The sequence below is a fragment of the Argopecten irradians genome, chromosome 8 (genome assembly GCF_041381155.1).
Source record: "Argopecten irradians isolate NY chromosome 8, Ai_NY, whole genome shotgun sequence".
Lineage (NCBI taxonomy): Eukaryota > Metazoa > Mollusca > Bivalvia > Pectinida > Pectinidae > Argopecten > Argopecten irradians.
This window is the reverse complement of record NC_091141.1, coordinates 10,841,075-10,855,543: the sequence shown is the minus strand read 5'-3', so window position 1 is coordinate 10,855,543 and position 14,469 is coordinate 10,841,075. Positions and strand designations below refer to the sequence as shown.

General features: G+C 34.4%; 1 protein-coding gene across 1 annotated transcript in view; it reads right to left on the bottom strand.

Moving 5' to 3' along the window:
- Positions 1-14,469, bottom strand: part of LOC138329340 (lipoxygenase homology domain-containing protein 1-like) — a 56,372-nt gene that overhangs the window by 40,656 nt on the left and 1,247 nt on the right. Inside the window, 10 exon segments of the mRNA XM_069276257.1 lie at positions 2,772-2,874; positions 3,635-3,779; positions 4,246-4,381; positions 4,743-4,987; positions 5,508-5,673; positions 6,067-6,240; positions 6,712-6,879; positions 7,409-7,563; positions 7,944-8,090; positions 12,271-12,419. Coding sequence (XP_069132358.1) covers positions 2,772-2,874; positions 3,635-3,779; positions 4,246-4,381; positions 4,743-4,987; positions 5,508-5,673; positions 6,067-6,240; positions 6,712-6,879; positions 7,409-7,563; positions 7,944-8,090; positions 12,271-12,418 — 1,587 coding nt within the window. The 5' untranslated portion in view covers position 12,419.

Here is a 14,469-nt window from a genome sequence, read left to right as displayed (position 1 = left end):
TAGCACAATACAACATAGTCATTTAAAGATTTTAGCCTATTTGACCCCTGTGACCTTGATTGAAGATCAAGGTTATTCATTTGAATAGACTTGGTGGCCCTTCATCCCAGCATGTCACAGGACAATATCAGGTCTCTAGGCTTCATAGTTTTTCACAAGAAGTCATTTAAAGATTTTAGCCATTTTGACCCCTGTGATCTTGAATGAAGGTCAAGGTCATTCATTTGAACAAACTTGGTAGCCCTTCATCAAAGCATGTCACAGGCCCATTATCAGGTCTCTAGGCCTCTTAGTTATTCACATGGAAGTTGTTTAAAGGATTTTTAGCCTATTTGACTCTTGTGATCTTGAATGAAAAGTTTACGCATGGCGGATGGCGCATGGCGCACGACCACGGATGGTGCATGAAGACAATAGGTCATCCTGACCCTTTGGGTCAGATGACCTAAAAAACCATCATTTCCTGGACATGCTCACTTCATTTGACCTTGAAGCACTAAATTAGGTCACCATGACCCAACAGAAATACTGTCCTGCCTTGACTCTTGACTCAGAGTTTACATTTAGTGCAACCTGGTGAGTATTTGTACACCACCAGATGGCGCTAAGATAAATATATACCCAGAGCTGCTTAGTCTAGAGGGATGAGAGGGTAGCATGATTTACATTACATGGAATCATGACATCACTTGCTAGGATTGTCACTGCAGTAAGGCCTTTTATAAGAGTAAAGGCTATCTGAAACCATGCTCACTGTGTGGGAAAGTTGGTATAGTACAACCATTAAAAAGAGTACTTACACAATATATCTTATACCATCACAGGATGGGAATGTCACTAGAGTAAGACCATTCATAAGAGTACATGATATCTGAAACCATCATCACTGGTTAGGAAAGTCACTGCAGTAAGGGATTTTATAAGTGTAGAAAATATATCTTTTTCTACATAGGATGAGAATGTCACTATAGTAAGGCATTTTATTAGAGTACATGATATCTGAAAAACATCACTGTGTGGGAAAGTTGCTATAGTAAAGTCATTTGTATGAGTACAGGGTATCTCAAGCCATCACTGAGTGGAAATGTCACTACAGTAAGGTCATTTATAAGAGTACAGGGTATCTGAAACCATCACTGCTTAGGAATGTCACTGCAGAAAGGGTATTTTTACAATCATACAAGACTTCTCAAATGATCATTCGTAAGGAATATCATGTAGTAAAGCCTTTTATAGAAGTTTAGAATTATCCTGGATATAACTCAGTAGGCAAATAGGAATAATTAAAAAATCCCCGCACATAATATTTTGTGACTGTATTGACTGTGTAGCTTTAAAACTGAAATTATATCTATCACAAAAATATACTACCACAGACGTTTTATGCTTAAAATCATGAAATTAAGAACTCGCAAAAATATTCACTTTTACAATAACATGATATATAACCAATTAGGACATCAGAGCAGAAGTTATTGAATTCTAACACAAGATATACTTTCCATATTTATTCTAAAGTAAAATTCATTACAGGTACCAAGACATTGGTCACTATGAATGTGGTTTTCTTTATAGAAATTTAAAAAAAATCTTTATAGAAGCCATGCTTAGTTTTATCTTAGAACTATAAAAGTGTTTCAGGGAAGGTTCACTTGTACCAAATATCCGGTACAATGCATATACAAGTAGCTGTCTATCAGATTAATTTTTAGCCAAAACATGTTACAAACACTTTTGACTTAGAAGCTTTAATGGGATATTAACATCCCTAACCCTTTCTAATTAGCTGCATATTTTATGAATACCACATGCTAAATTACAATAGTAACAACAATAGCACGAAACCATTAGAACTTCAGTAGATGTTTTTTAAAGATGCTCCACCGCAGACAAAGGGTATTTTTTCACTCAAGCAGACGATTTAGTATTTTTCTTCAGTTACAAAAGTTACTAACTTTACACCATTACCACCATTGAAAAGTTTGAGCTTCTAATTTTACTTCAAGTAAAAAATATGAAAAATAATTAATTGCATCCCGAAAAAATTCTGTGCCACTATATCCTATATGGAATGATATAATAATTGCGCATGCACCAAAGGCAAAATAAGTAATTTTATATTATTTTTTGTGTTAATTAGATTATTATCTACATGATTAAACACCAATTATTGTACAAATGATGAATATAATTTATGCTCCGTCGGCGGTGGAGCATCTTTAAACAAATGTTCATAACACAATAAATGCGTTATTCTTAGCAAACATATGACGATGTTTTATTTTTACATGTATTTACAAAAAACTTTATTGGCTTTGTTCCATACCTATGAATAAAGTACACATTTCCACCTGATATTGATATAGTTTGCAGACAGCGATTAAATAAACAGTAAACATCCTCGTTAAACATATCTCTGATATTTCGCACACACATATAAGACCAATTCATCACTTATCGAGACAGACTATACAGCCAATTATTTTTTGTCTTATCTCAAATATTTTCCTACATACTGTGTATCTAAGTGTTTAATATGGAACTTAAATTATTGTTACATAGACTGACAACAAACATTTTCTACCTAAAAAATATAATCTGACACATGTATAAGAATCACTTCCCTGCCTCAATTTAATTTGTTTTTGGTTTTTTTTTGCCTCTCACTTTCTCCCCTTTGCTTTTGTTATTGCTATGTCTCTGTGTAAGTGGTTACAAGTCGTTGACGTAAAGCTTGCATGACTCTGAAGATTCTATAATTCTACACCTACCTTATCCAGGAACCACCCAGGACCAAATCCGGAATTGTCATGTCCGATTCGGACACGTTCCAGCCTCCCTAAACATGGTGCCTTCACCATGAACTCGTCTGACCTGGAACAAAAAAAGCCATCAATGTAAACATTCTAAATCTCTTTTAAATTACAAAAATATATTCAGAGATTCTTGTCCCCATTCATCAGGGTTATGAGAGACCAATGGATAAGACAATTGAGTAGGAGTATGGGTACCATATTAAAAAATTAAAAAAGAAAAAAAATGAATCATTTCTATCAACCAAAAATGAACATGGATAGAATTACTGCAAGGGATTATATGATATACAAATAGAAAACTGATATCTGTCAGTAAGGATTATGCCTCTCTCTTAGCTGTAGTAAATGCAGCATACTGGCGGCCTCCAGACCTTCTCAAAACCATCACCATAGTATGCAGTGTCCCCGAAAACCTTGGTATACTAAATCTTTCTTATTTCAAAAATTTAATTTATAATTTCTTCATACAACAATATAACATACAATTGATATAAAGAAAATAGAAACAAGTGTCTTAGACACTTATGTTAATCTATGACCTTTTTTAGGGTTATGGTGGCCATCTTAGATTTCCCAGAAAAAAAATCAAACCTATATTGCACATCTATCCGCTATTAACATGTAAAATTTCAAAACAATGGGCCCTATGGTTTTTGAAAAAATCTGTAAACACCAAAAGCAAAACTGCTGTTTAAGGGGAAACAACTCTTCTGACTTTATCATTACAACATATTGTTCATTTAATAAGTGTTTTTTTTACACATTTAAACCTTTCATAAGTATTAAATGAAGATGATTTTTTTAAGATTTGTGCTTACTTTCCACGTCTGAAATTGTTTGATGTAGAGTCTAATCGTTTCTCTCCGGAGTCGCCAACCTCCCCAAATATTGTAATGTAAACATTGGCATCTGTGCCAGCACCGCGATTATCACCGGTGTATACTGTGATTCTGTATTTGCTCTCTGGAAAATAAATTTAATTTGTGATGGATTGAACCAATGTCATTTAGAAAATTTTTAAAAGATATTCTTTAATTCTACAAAAGATTTACCAGTTATGCACAAACAAGTGTAAAAAATTGCTCATTTAAAACACATTATTACAACAAAATTAAACATGAATTTTAAAATCTAAAACTTTTTTTCTTTTTCTTACATGTTTATAATAACTTAAAAACATAGTCTTGAAACATTGAACTTATTCATGTTAGCTTAAATAAAAGCTTGATTTTTTTATTGTTGGTATCATCATATAATATCACTAAGGACATCATATAATATATCACTAAGTAGGCAAATAGGAATATTGAAGCAGTAAAATATTTAGGATTTTATGATATACTTTAAACATGTTAATTCACACGAGAGGGAAATATTTAGCTAATTACGCAAAGGTCCATAATCTTCAGTGAACTGATGAAACTCTCACCTTTCCTGATCCCAAACGGGTCCTTGCTGCCGATGAGGTCACGACAGATGGCGCCATCTCCTTCATCTCGAGCCAGCCATTGTCCACACGGGAAGAAGTACTTCCACTGTTGGTGTTTCATGTCTGACACCACAACCTGTAAATGTAAAGTGTCAATATAAAACTTCTGTTACCAAAGTAACATAACTTCTGTTACCAAGGTAACATATATTGATTGGTATATTATAAGTGTCTTGAAGTGGGAAAAAGCCAGAGTGCAAGGAGAAAACCCACATGATCAGGCAGGTGACCACATCTTTTCACATCTACGCCAGAACTTGAAACCAGGACAATTAAGTGAAAGGTAATGCTTTACCCACTGCACCAACTGACCACTCATACCCTTACATCTTGGTCATCGAAAGTGACTTGTATAGATACAGAACATGTTTTGTAATTGGTATTAAAGGTAATATAATGCATGTATATCATGGTTATCGTAACAAATCCAAACTCACCCTTTCTACATACCAGCCTGCTCCCATACCAGTGTTATCATGTTCAATTCTCACTTTACGCATCGGTCCTACACATCTTGTATTCACTTTGAAAATGTCACTGGTGCCTCGTTCAAACATTTTCCCTGTATTATTTTTCAGAGGTATTTTCTCTGTAGCACCTGTTCTTCCATACAGTGTCAAATATACATTGGCATTGGTTCCAGCGTTCATCTTGTCTCCTGTCACTGTCACAATCTCATAGGCTGTAGACAAGAGAAGATATAAGTTCGTAAAAAAAAAAATAACCCTGATCATTGACATTGATGGATATCTTATAGACTAAAAATGTGTATCCTATATCAGACTACTGGAGAGAAAAGAGCTTACGGTCCCAATTTATAAAATAAAACAAGGTATGTTGCCATAAAATTATAAGACTATGTAAATCTCAATCATGTGTAATGTGTTATCAATGACATATCTTTAATAGTAGGCATGAATCATTTTATGGCCAGGACAAATATCACTTCCAAAATCAGCCAGTAAATCTTTAGCTTTGAACAAAATGTTATAGTGGAAGGGAAAGAAATCACACCTTACTATGACAACTTACTTGTTTTGGAGACATTTGAGGGAAGAGTTCACATTGTGTTTGTTGCTATGACAACTGACTTATTTTTGGTGACATATGACGGAAGAGTTTGCGCTGTGTTTGTTGTTATGGCAATTAACTTATTTGTTTATGGAGATGTTCACTCTGTGTTTGTTGCTATGACAACTTACTTGTTTTCGGAGACATACGAGGGAAGAGTTCGCGCAGTGTCTGTTGGTCTCCATGTACGAGAGACAACCATTGGTTACACACAAACACCCAACTCTTCTTTGTTTTCACATGCATGACTTCAATCTCCCGTAAAAACCAGGCATCCTCTTTCTTTGTACCATTGGTCTGCCCAAGACAAAACAAACAATACAGATTTAGGAAAAGTTGCTGTAACATCTAATAATTATTTAAAATTTTATTAACATACAACAAATTTACAGGGCATCGTATGTCATAAAAAGGTTTATTGTTGAAGCTTTTTTAACCGTCCTTTGTCAGAATGGAGAACAACACAAGTTTGATTCAGTGGCCAATCATAGTGCTTGTATTTTAATAACATGAAATACAAGACAACTTGTCAAAACCTGTGTATTCCGAAATAGCATTTTCCTTTGTTAATATATAGTAATAAAACCTGTATTAACTGGAAACCTGGCTTTACTAGCCAAACATGCTGACTTCCAGTTTAGACAAGTTACACAGTATATTCTGTACTTTACAATACAATCTCGCCCTTACCTCGATAATGACTGACTTGAGGTTGCCCACATTGGGCCCTCGGATCTTGAATATGTGAGTACTGTCCCTTGAGAATCTGAAGGCGACATCTTTGTTGGACTTAACAGATCCAGCTTTCTTGGTTAGTCTAGTCTTGGGGAATTTGCCCTTTAACCCCTTCAGAGTGATGAATACCTGGTAAAAAATCATATGTAGATTTAATAGTACAAATATATGGTACAAATCTAGAAATAAGACATTTTAGTATGTTTTGAATCTATTTGCTACAATAAAACGCATTTATAACAAACATGCCTAAAACAAATTTTTAGCTATAATGTAGTATTTTTCATTCCTCTTCAAGGTTCTATACATTGCTCCACTCTTTAGGCTTATTTGTTGAAATTTTCAGCTTAAAAAATGAATACATTTTAAAGAGAATAAGCACAATAAAAAACGGAAGTATCTTCTTCTCATTCAGCATTTTTTTTCTAATGAATGGAGTTATCGCCCTTTTACATTGTATTCGTATGTGGCACCACTGGTATTTTCTTATCACTGAATTTTGAAGTAAAGATTAAGTTATGTTTAGACAATTAGTATACAAACTTGTTCCTTACCAGAATTGGTTATTGAAATTCAAAGACATTCTTATAAAAATCTTACTTTTGCGTCTGTGCTTGCGTTTTTGAGGTCGCCCGTGACGACTGCTACTTTGTACAATGTAGATTTATCTCCAGATGAACTTCCTAAGGCACTGGACCGTTTAATTTTTTTACTGCTGCCTGACATGTAGCTACTGGCACTGGAAGGTCGCGACCCCCAGCCTCGTTTCTGAAACAGATAAAACACAATGCAAACATAATTTAACATCATCAAACCTTGCAGAGTGGACTCGTGATAATCTGAACGTCATTAGTCTGCAATAGATTGAATTATTAGTCTGCAATAGATTGAATTATTAATGAAGAAAACAGAATTTGGTGTCCGGAAATTTGCAATTCAGGTTGACACAAATGTTCGGATTTTCAGAGTCCACTGTACTAGTTTCTTCAAAAACAAAATCAATGTTAACAAAGTACCTCGTGTATCAATTAGACACAAAGATAAAAATTAATGTTTAGCATTTTCACTATAAAATAAATATCATTAATCCAGCAGAGTTCTTTATAACTTCAAAATTAATTGCAAAGAAACTACGATTTTTCTTTTTTCCATATGCTTACTTGCACATGTATTTAGTATCAAAATTCATTTTTGATAGACTGATAACCAAGAAAACTTATTTTTAATTACATGAAAATGAATAAACTTTTGTTGTAAACTTGAGTTATTTTTTGTACTATCTCACTGTTATGCCTACCATAGCTGAAGCTGCCTGTATGAGCCCAAAGCGTCTGTCAAAGTACTCTGTGAGGTGGGGGTCGTTTAGTGGGTCATATGGAGGAAAGGGGGGCGTCTTTCCTCCTCGGTCCACTGGATCGTACACAGAGTTAGAATAGACATCTTTTCTCCGCGCTGGAAACAGAAAATTTCTCTTGTATCTTAATCTATGAAAATGGAAACAGAAAATTTCTCTTGTATCTTAATCTATGAAAATATGAGAACAAACAATAATTAATACAAGAGAGAAAATTATAGCCATGTAATTGTTCATTGACTGTATTATGATTATTATCAAACATGGCAAAACAAAATGTACAACTTCATACATAAGGGGCCTTTCATAGGTAAACACAGTACATGACTATATTAAGGGCCTTTTAGAGTTAAATGAAAGTACATATGTGCGAAAGGGGCCTTTCAGCAGTAAACAGTACATATGTGCGTAAGGGGCCTTTCAGAGGTAAACAGTACATACGTGCGTAAGGGGCCTTTCAGAGGTAAACAGTACATACGTGCGTAAGGGGCCTTTCTGCTGAATTCTGTGTCCCACGTATGATGATGGAGGGTCACATTATAACTTGGTCGTGCCGGGGTCCTATCGTAATTTGGACCACGCCAGGGTTCTGAATGATTGCTTGCTGTGATGCGTCGCATTGGAGCTGAAATAGAAAAAATGCTGTTATTAAAATATTGGTACTTGTTGTTAAGCTGGATAACAGACAGCGAATGTTAGACTGGCCACCAGACCCTGAGTTGTTGATAAGAATTCTTTAATAAATTTTCTCCCCTAGTTTGAAATTTAGAATCAGACATGAAGTAGAGACAAAAATATTCAAGCCAAATTTTAGTGACTTTTTTTCTCTCTCAATATTTTAGAGACTGGTTGCCAGTTTAAGCAAATGTCTGCCCCTCATGTGTTGTGCTATAGTGGAAGAAGTCATTGACAGTTATTGTTACTTAGCAACATTTTCATATTATTTATGACAATGAGTCATCTATATAGGGTAGATAACATTGTTATTGACTGGAGCTTTTATAAATAAAGAAATGTTTCTCTGTTAAGCCTTACATGTAAATTTCTGTAGTGTTGTTTGCTTTTGTTTTTATTATTAAATGATCAGTAGGTTTATTCTGACCCTTTATGATCAGAGGCTAATACACAAAACTGAGGCCATCAAAAGGTACAAAAGTCACAAACTCACAAGGGGAAGAGCTTTGCATAAAGACAGAACATCAAGGTACCAACTAGTACATTTCTCATCCAACAGAGATATACAAAACTAGCATATACAGGCAGAAGGAGTCGACCTATGAACCATAGGTCTACAAAGGGGTCTACAAATGTATAAGTACAACACTGAACTATTGCAGAGCATCAGGTTTTACTTTTGTCTTAGTTCTACTGATGAGCCAGATTAAAGTGGGGGAAAAGCTGGAGTACCCAGATAAAAACAACTGAGCTATGATCAGTGTCTGGTAACTACTCTTCAAGGGCTTCCAACTCACAGCCTAGAGGAGAAGGGCCAGTGGTTACATGTTGGAACACCTTATAACCATGTCATCACCACTGCATAGAAACAGAGCATTGTTGCCATTTGTTACGTCAGATCAATGTGTGTAATGGACATGGCCAACTTTATAGGGTATGCCCACATATTGCCAACTTGTACTTATCCTAGCCTTCGCACCTTTAATGAAGAAAACAAGACAAGTTCTACATCTCCTATTCTCTTACACACCTCCAAGTCTCTGTAGGCTTGCCCTCTAATCAATAATGTATACCTGGCACAAAAATACATACAATGCCGTGGTACTCATTATCTATAATTTACAGGTAAGTGTTAACGAGCACCTGTATGTTTACCTGTGTGATTTACGCCTGTCAGCAAAATCTATAATGGTATTAAACCTAAAGGCGTAATACTACAACCATTGCTATGATGGTCATCATTGGTTTTATGTCCTATTAACAGCCAGGATTGTTCAAGAATGTGGCAGGTTTAGGAGGTGCGGGGAAAACCATCGACCAGTAGTCAGTGCGACTGCCCCAGGAGATTCAAACTTACAACCGAAAAGTGGAGGGCTTGTGGTCAAACAATTGGCCACTGCAGCCTCATTCTTTTAGCATTCTGTTCAATAACAGCTCTTATTTCAGATTTGGTCATTTTGGATGTTTCTACGCCACATCTTTTCAATATTGATATTTATTGTAGTTTAGTATCATTTCTTAAAACTGATTAAATTTGAAGCTTCAAACAGCTGTCATTGGTCATTAAATATTTTATTTTTTAAACACATGCGTAAAGAAACCTTTACAATTGAACAACATAAGTTCTTTGGTATTTATAATTTGCAATCAGTTCAAACACAGTTCCCTGTCTTTTCTCATCCATATATATCCGTTAATTTAAAACATTTCTTGTAACAGCGCTAAATTAAAAATGTTCTTGTTACGATTGCGCAAATTCAAGATTGCGCCAATAAGTCTATACGGCTTCGGAGCGCTGAAATTTGAGTGGGGGAATTTAAATACATGTACAGTAAGAACATTGATATAGTTCACACGGTTCTTGTTCTAAATAGCTGTGTTAGATATAATTCGGAGTTCAGTTTAGAATTGTTTTTAAATTATATTTTTGTAATTACTGTTTTAACGTGAATCTTCACACAATTCACTAATTAAAAAATAATTTTAAATTCTGTTTGTTGTCTGATGTTTTAAACAGTGTAATAAAACAACATACCACTTTAATGGATGTTACTGATAGTATCATTATATCTCAGAATAAATAATTTGCTTTGTTCTTTATCCGACATGACACCAGTACAGGTATGTGTGGGGCCGTATGTGTTCAGCGTCACTATCTATGGCTGATCTGCCTGTTTGCCCTGAGTGACGTCTGCTTACATTGGTAGCCATAAATATTTTATGAAACAATGTGAGCCGATATAAAACTCTTTGCATCAAAAGTGCAAAATGGTATTAAAGTACAAAATGCTGCCTAAGGCACAGCAAGAACATTAAACATCTTTGAAATATATGAATTTTTAATCGAATACATTCAGAATTTGAGATTAAGATATATACAGTACCTCTTAATTTGTCTAAAAACTGAAAATTTAAATCAAAATACTTCAGTGCCATTATGCATATTACACAGGCAATGTTTCTTCCCATGAATTTCATGTGAAAAATTTCACACTAAATTCACTTTTTTACACGAAATTCATCTTTTTGCTATGGTTCATGCGAAATTCACATTTATTTTTTCATGTGAATTCTGTGTTAACTATGAATATTCATGAGAAAAAAATATGCCTGTGTATGTACTGAGTTATGTAACCTAATTTGCTTGTAACAATAATGACAACAAAAATCAATAAAATCACCAAGGTTATCAAAAGCTTGGTAAATTAGCTGTTTATGAAGGCCCGATGTCATGGTGACCTGACTAATTAAGATGGTGATGGCACAAGGTTTCTGCTGCATCACATATCAGTAGAGTACAATATGTGTAGCAACAAACTTCTCGAGAGATTATGGCATGCAAACCAGATATATTAAACATCTGTGTCTATCTGTTGTCTCACCTGTATTATAAGTGACCTATACTTGTCAATTAAACCTGAACTGTTTGATAAGAAGCTTCTTTCTGTCAAATTTATACTTTTAATACCTGTCCAAAATAAGCTCTGACATATCAACTAGATATTACACACATTAGATGTGATTCCTACCTATCAATATGCTTCAAATGTTGTATGATTGGAATTGATTAGTCTAATGTCCTATTAACAACCAGGGAATGTGCCAGGTTTATAGGTGGAAGAAAGCTCGAGTACCTGCAGAAAAACTACTGACCAGTGGTCAGTACCTGCCAACTTCCCAAAATGGGTTACCCAGAGGTAAAATGAACAAAATCTCATATAATATTCATCAGTAGTGTTAAGAATGATCTACTAATTAAAGAAATCCCACCTGTATTGGTATCCCTGAAAATCTCTCTTGTATCTTTACTTACTTGTTTCTATATCATCGTTATAATGAGAAAGACATTCTTATGATAAACACAGTCAGTCCTTATACCATCAGCATATAAATCTGTTCAGTATAGGGTATTGGCCATTCAGATAAGTGTGCAGCATTCCTAAGGCGGAGATTTAAAGCCTAACAATATTATATTACTACCGTATTCCTATAGAAAGGACCGTTACACCTTTACTCCTAGCCTATCAATTGTATCTGTTTCCATCACGTTTAAAAGTCCACTGAAGGGTTTGTATGAATCACTTTTATATAAAAGTTACTATGTGGTAGAGATGTGTGCCTTTGATGTAATTTAATCTCTATCTCTTCCTGGGATTACAGCATCAATGAGATTTTTTTCTTATAAAGTATGACTTTTATTGAATAATTATGCAACAAGTGCAAATGAGTTGTTAACTTATCATTGGTGAACATGAAAGTGACATCATCATCAGAAGAAACCAGAGTCACCTGTGAATATCCAAGTGGTCAGTTTATTTATTTTTTTTTCTTCACAAAATAAAACTCTTATAATATATATATATTACAACTGAACCAACCACCTTACCACTCGATCTTTATATATACCCGGTACATTATCTAATACTGGTGACATATGTAAGATATGGTATAGCTTGTTATTAACGTAGGCAAAAAGTTAAGCCATTTTTCCTCAATATTTCGCAGATCAAATATTCCTGATCATATCAATGTTCTGTAAAATCATGATAATATCATCCCATGAAAATGACCAGCTATAAGGTATATATTTTGGTGGTATGATGCAATGTACCCGAGTGTGCTATACATACCTGAGTATGGTCTTTCACGTTTGACCACATTATTCCCGGCAGCGTATGGTGGACGTGGTTCAACATATCGCATTTGACTGGACAGTGGTTTGTTTGGAAAGGACATGCATCGCTTGACCGCTTCGGAGTTTGTACATGGCGCCTGCATTCTTCACTGAAAGTAAAGCAAATGGATCAAAGGGTGTCACTCAAGAAAGGATTCAGGACTTAAACAAGTCTTTAGAAGCTACTAAATGTCTAAAGCAAAACACCCTTTTCCATGAATTTGTACCAATTGCATTTATTTCATTCTCTGTAACAGCGATTTTGATACAATGACAATCTGCTAACTGAGAATCAATTAAAAAATCTAGTTTGATGGTGATATACGTCTAATTGAACAGTTACGAAAAATTAATGATATCTATGATATCTATGACGGGTTGTTATTGCCAAGAATGTCAGAGTTCCTGGAGAAATATCACCAACCTACAGCTGATGTCTGATAACTACATCACATGGATCTGAAACATTCGATGGGGAATGATGAGTGGGTGAGAGGCCCCTGGTTAGCCAGTCTCAACCTTTGAACTAAACCAACCACAATAGCACTATTAATTACCAAACTTAAAACTAGATGTATGTGGACTAGAAACAAGTGCATAACCTTTGTAATTACATTCTCCTGACTCTTGTGACAAGGTTACACAACAGGACTTTTATGGAAAGGTCTTGAGAGGTCCAGTTTTGGATGAATTAGTAGCCATGTATTCCACTGGTAATTGTTAATTATGATAAAGGTCTGATTGTGTAAATGACAAAGACCAGAAATCACCTGATATCTAATTAACTAAAATCCAATCTACTGCAAAGCATTAATGAAATGATCTTATAGTAATTACTATTATACCAAAGCCGTGTAATTAATTGAGTGATTTGATTGGAGAGCATCACATCAATGTCACGGAGAAGAAAACATCTGAAACTAATGAAAGGACAGCAATGGGTATTAAAATTTTTCAAAAAGAGAAAGAATGGATTTTCATCTGATCATATTGTGATTATTCCTACAAAAATTCAGGGAAAATCCTTAATGTCTGAAAATTATCCGATTATTCAATAGAATAACTAATTAAGTTCCATCCAATCATTGCAACTGTTTCTCGTATAATAATGTACAGACTTAAGCTTGACTCAATCATACCATGAACGGTTTCTAAACCATGCAAAAAATGTGTCCGGTAAAATGATTATATTTGAGAAGAAACATCAGGTGGTAATTATGACCCGATAGCTTATGTTAAGTCATGCGGACCAGGAGTATCTACCTCAAAAATCAATAATATTGATTAACACTATGACTACAACAGACCTAACGAGTTTCTGGGAAAACCCACAGTACAAAATCGCCATCTCATCACTTGTAATTTTCATGAAGGAATTTTAACGACATTGCTTACATTAAAACCTAAGTTTTAAGTTTAATTACCAAATGGGAGACATTGATTGGATATTTAATCTGTTGTGTACTAATGTCAATGTTATGCTTTAGGGAAAAACATAAATAGACATTCGTCATTCATAGATTATTTAGTAATTATATTTGATGAAGAAACCCTATCAATACCGGATACGATGGAGTGTTTATCAAATCGGATACCATAGTATTAATATATACAGAAATATAAACACTGAACAAATAATCAGATAATGTAACTGATGGTTTTTACACAGCATTGAAAGGATTGTCGTTTTTAAATCTGTCAACCTGTCAGGGTCATCATAGCAAATCATGCGGAACACCAACAGATTAACAAATCGTGAATGATGATTTGCTCAAGTATTAAAATTCTAGTGACATGACAGATTTAAAAAAAATAATTTTGTGGTTATGATTTTCCACCTATTTCACAGAGTGGTGAAATAGCAAACTTTTGAGACTTTGTTAGTTTGATACAATAATATTGTATTAATTCATATAACTGAGGTTTGAATACTTGATGACCATACATAGAAATATTACCCATATAACATTAAAATTATAAATAACATAATAACCCATATGATTTTGCATTGCTGTGAACAGATGGTGACTATGGTAATCATTTGATATAAGATTGAATTCCTAAGCAAATGTAACCATTCCTCTGACATCAGATCATCATTGGAGAACCATGGTTGATACTGTATTATGCTGTACATTGATAATTTGTGCTGCAT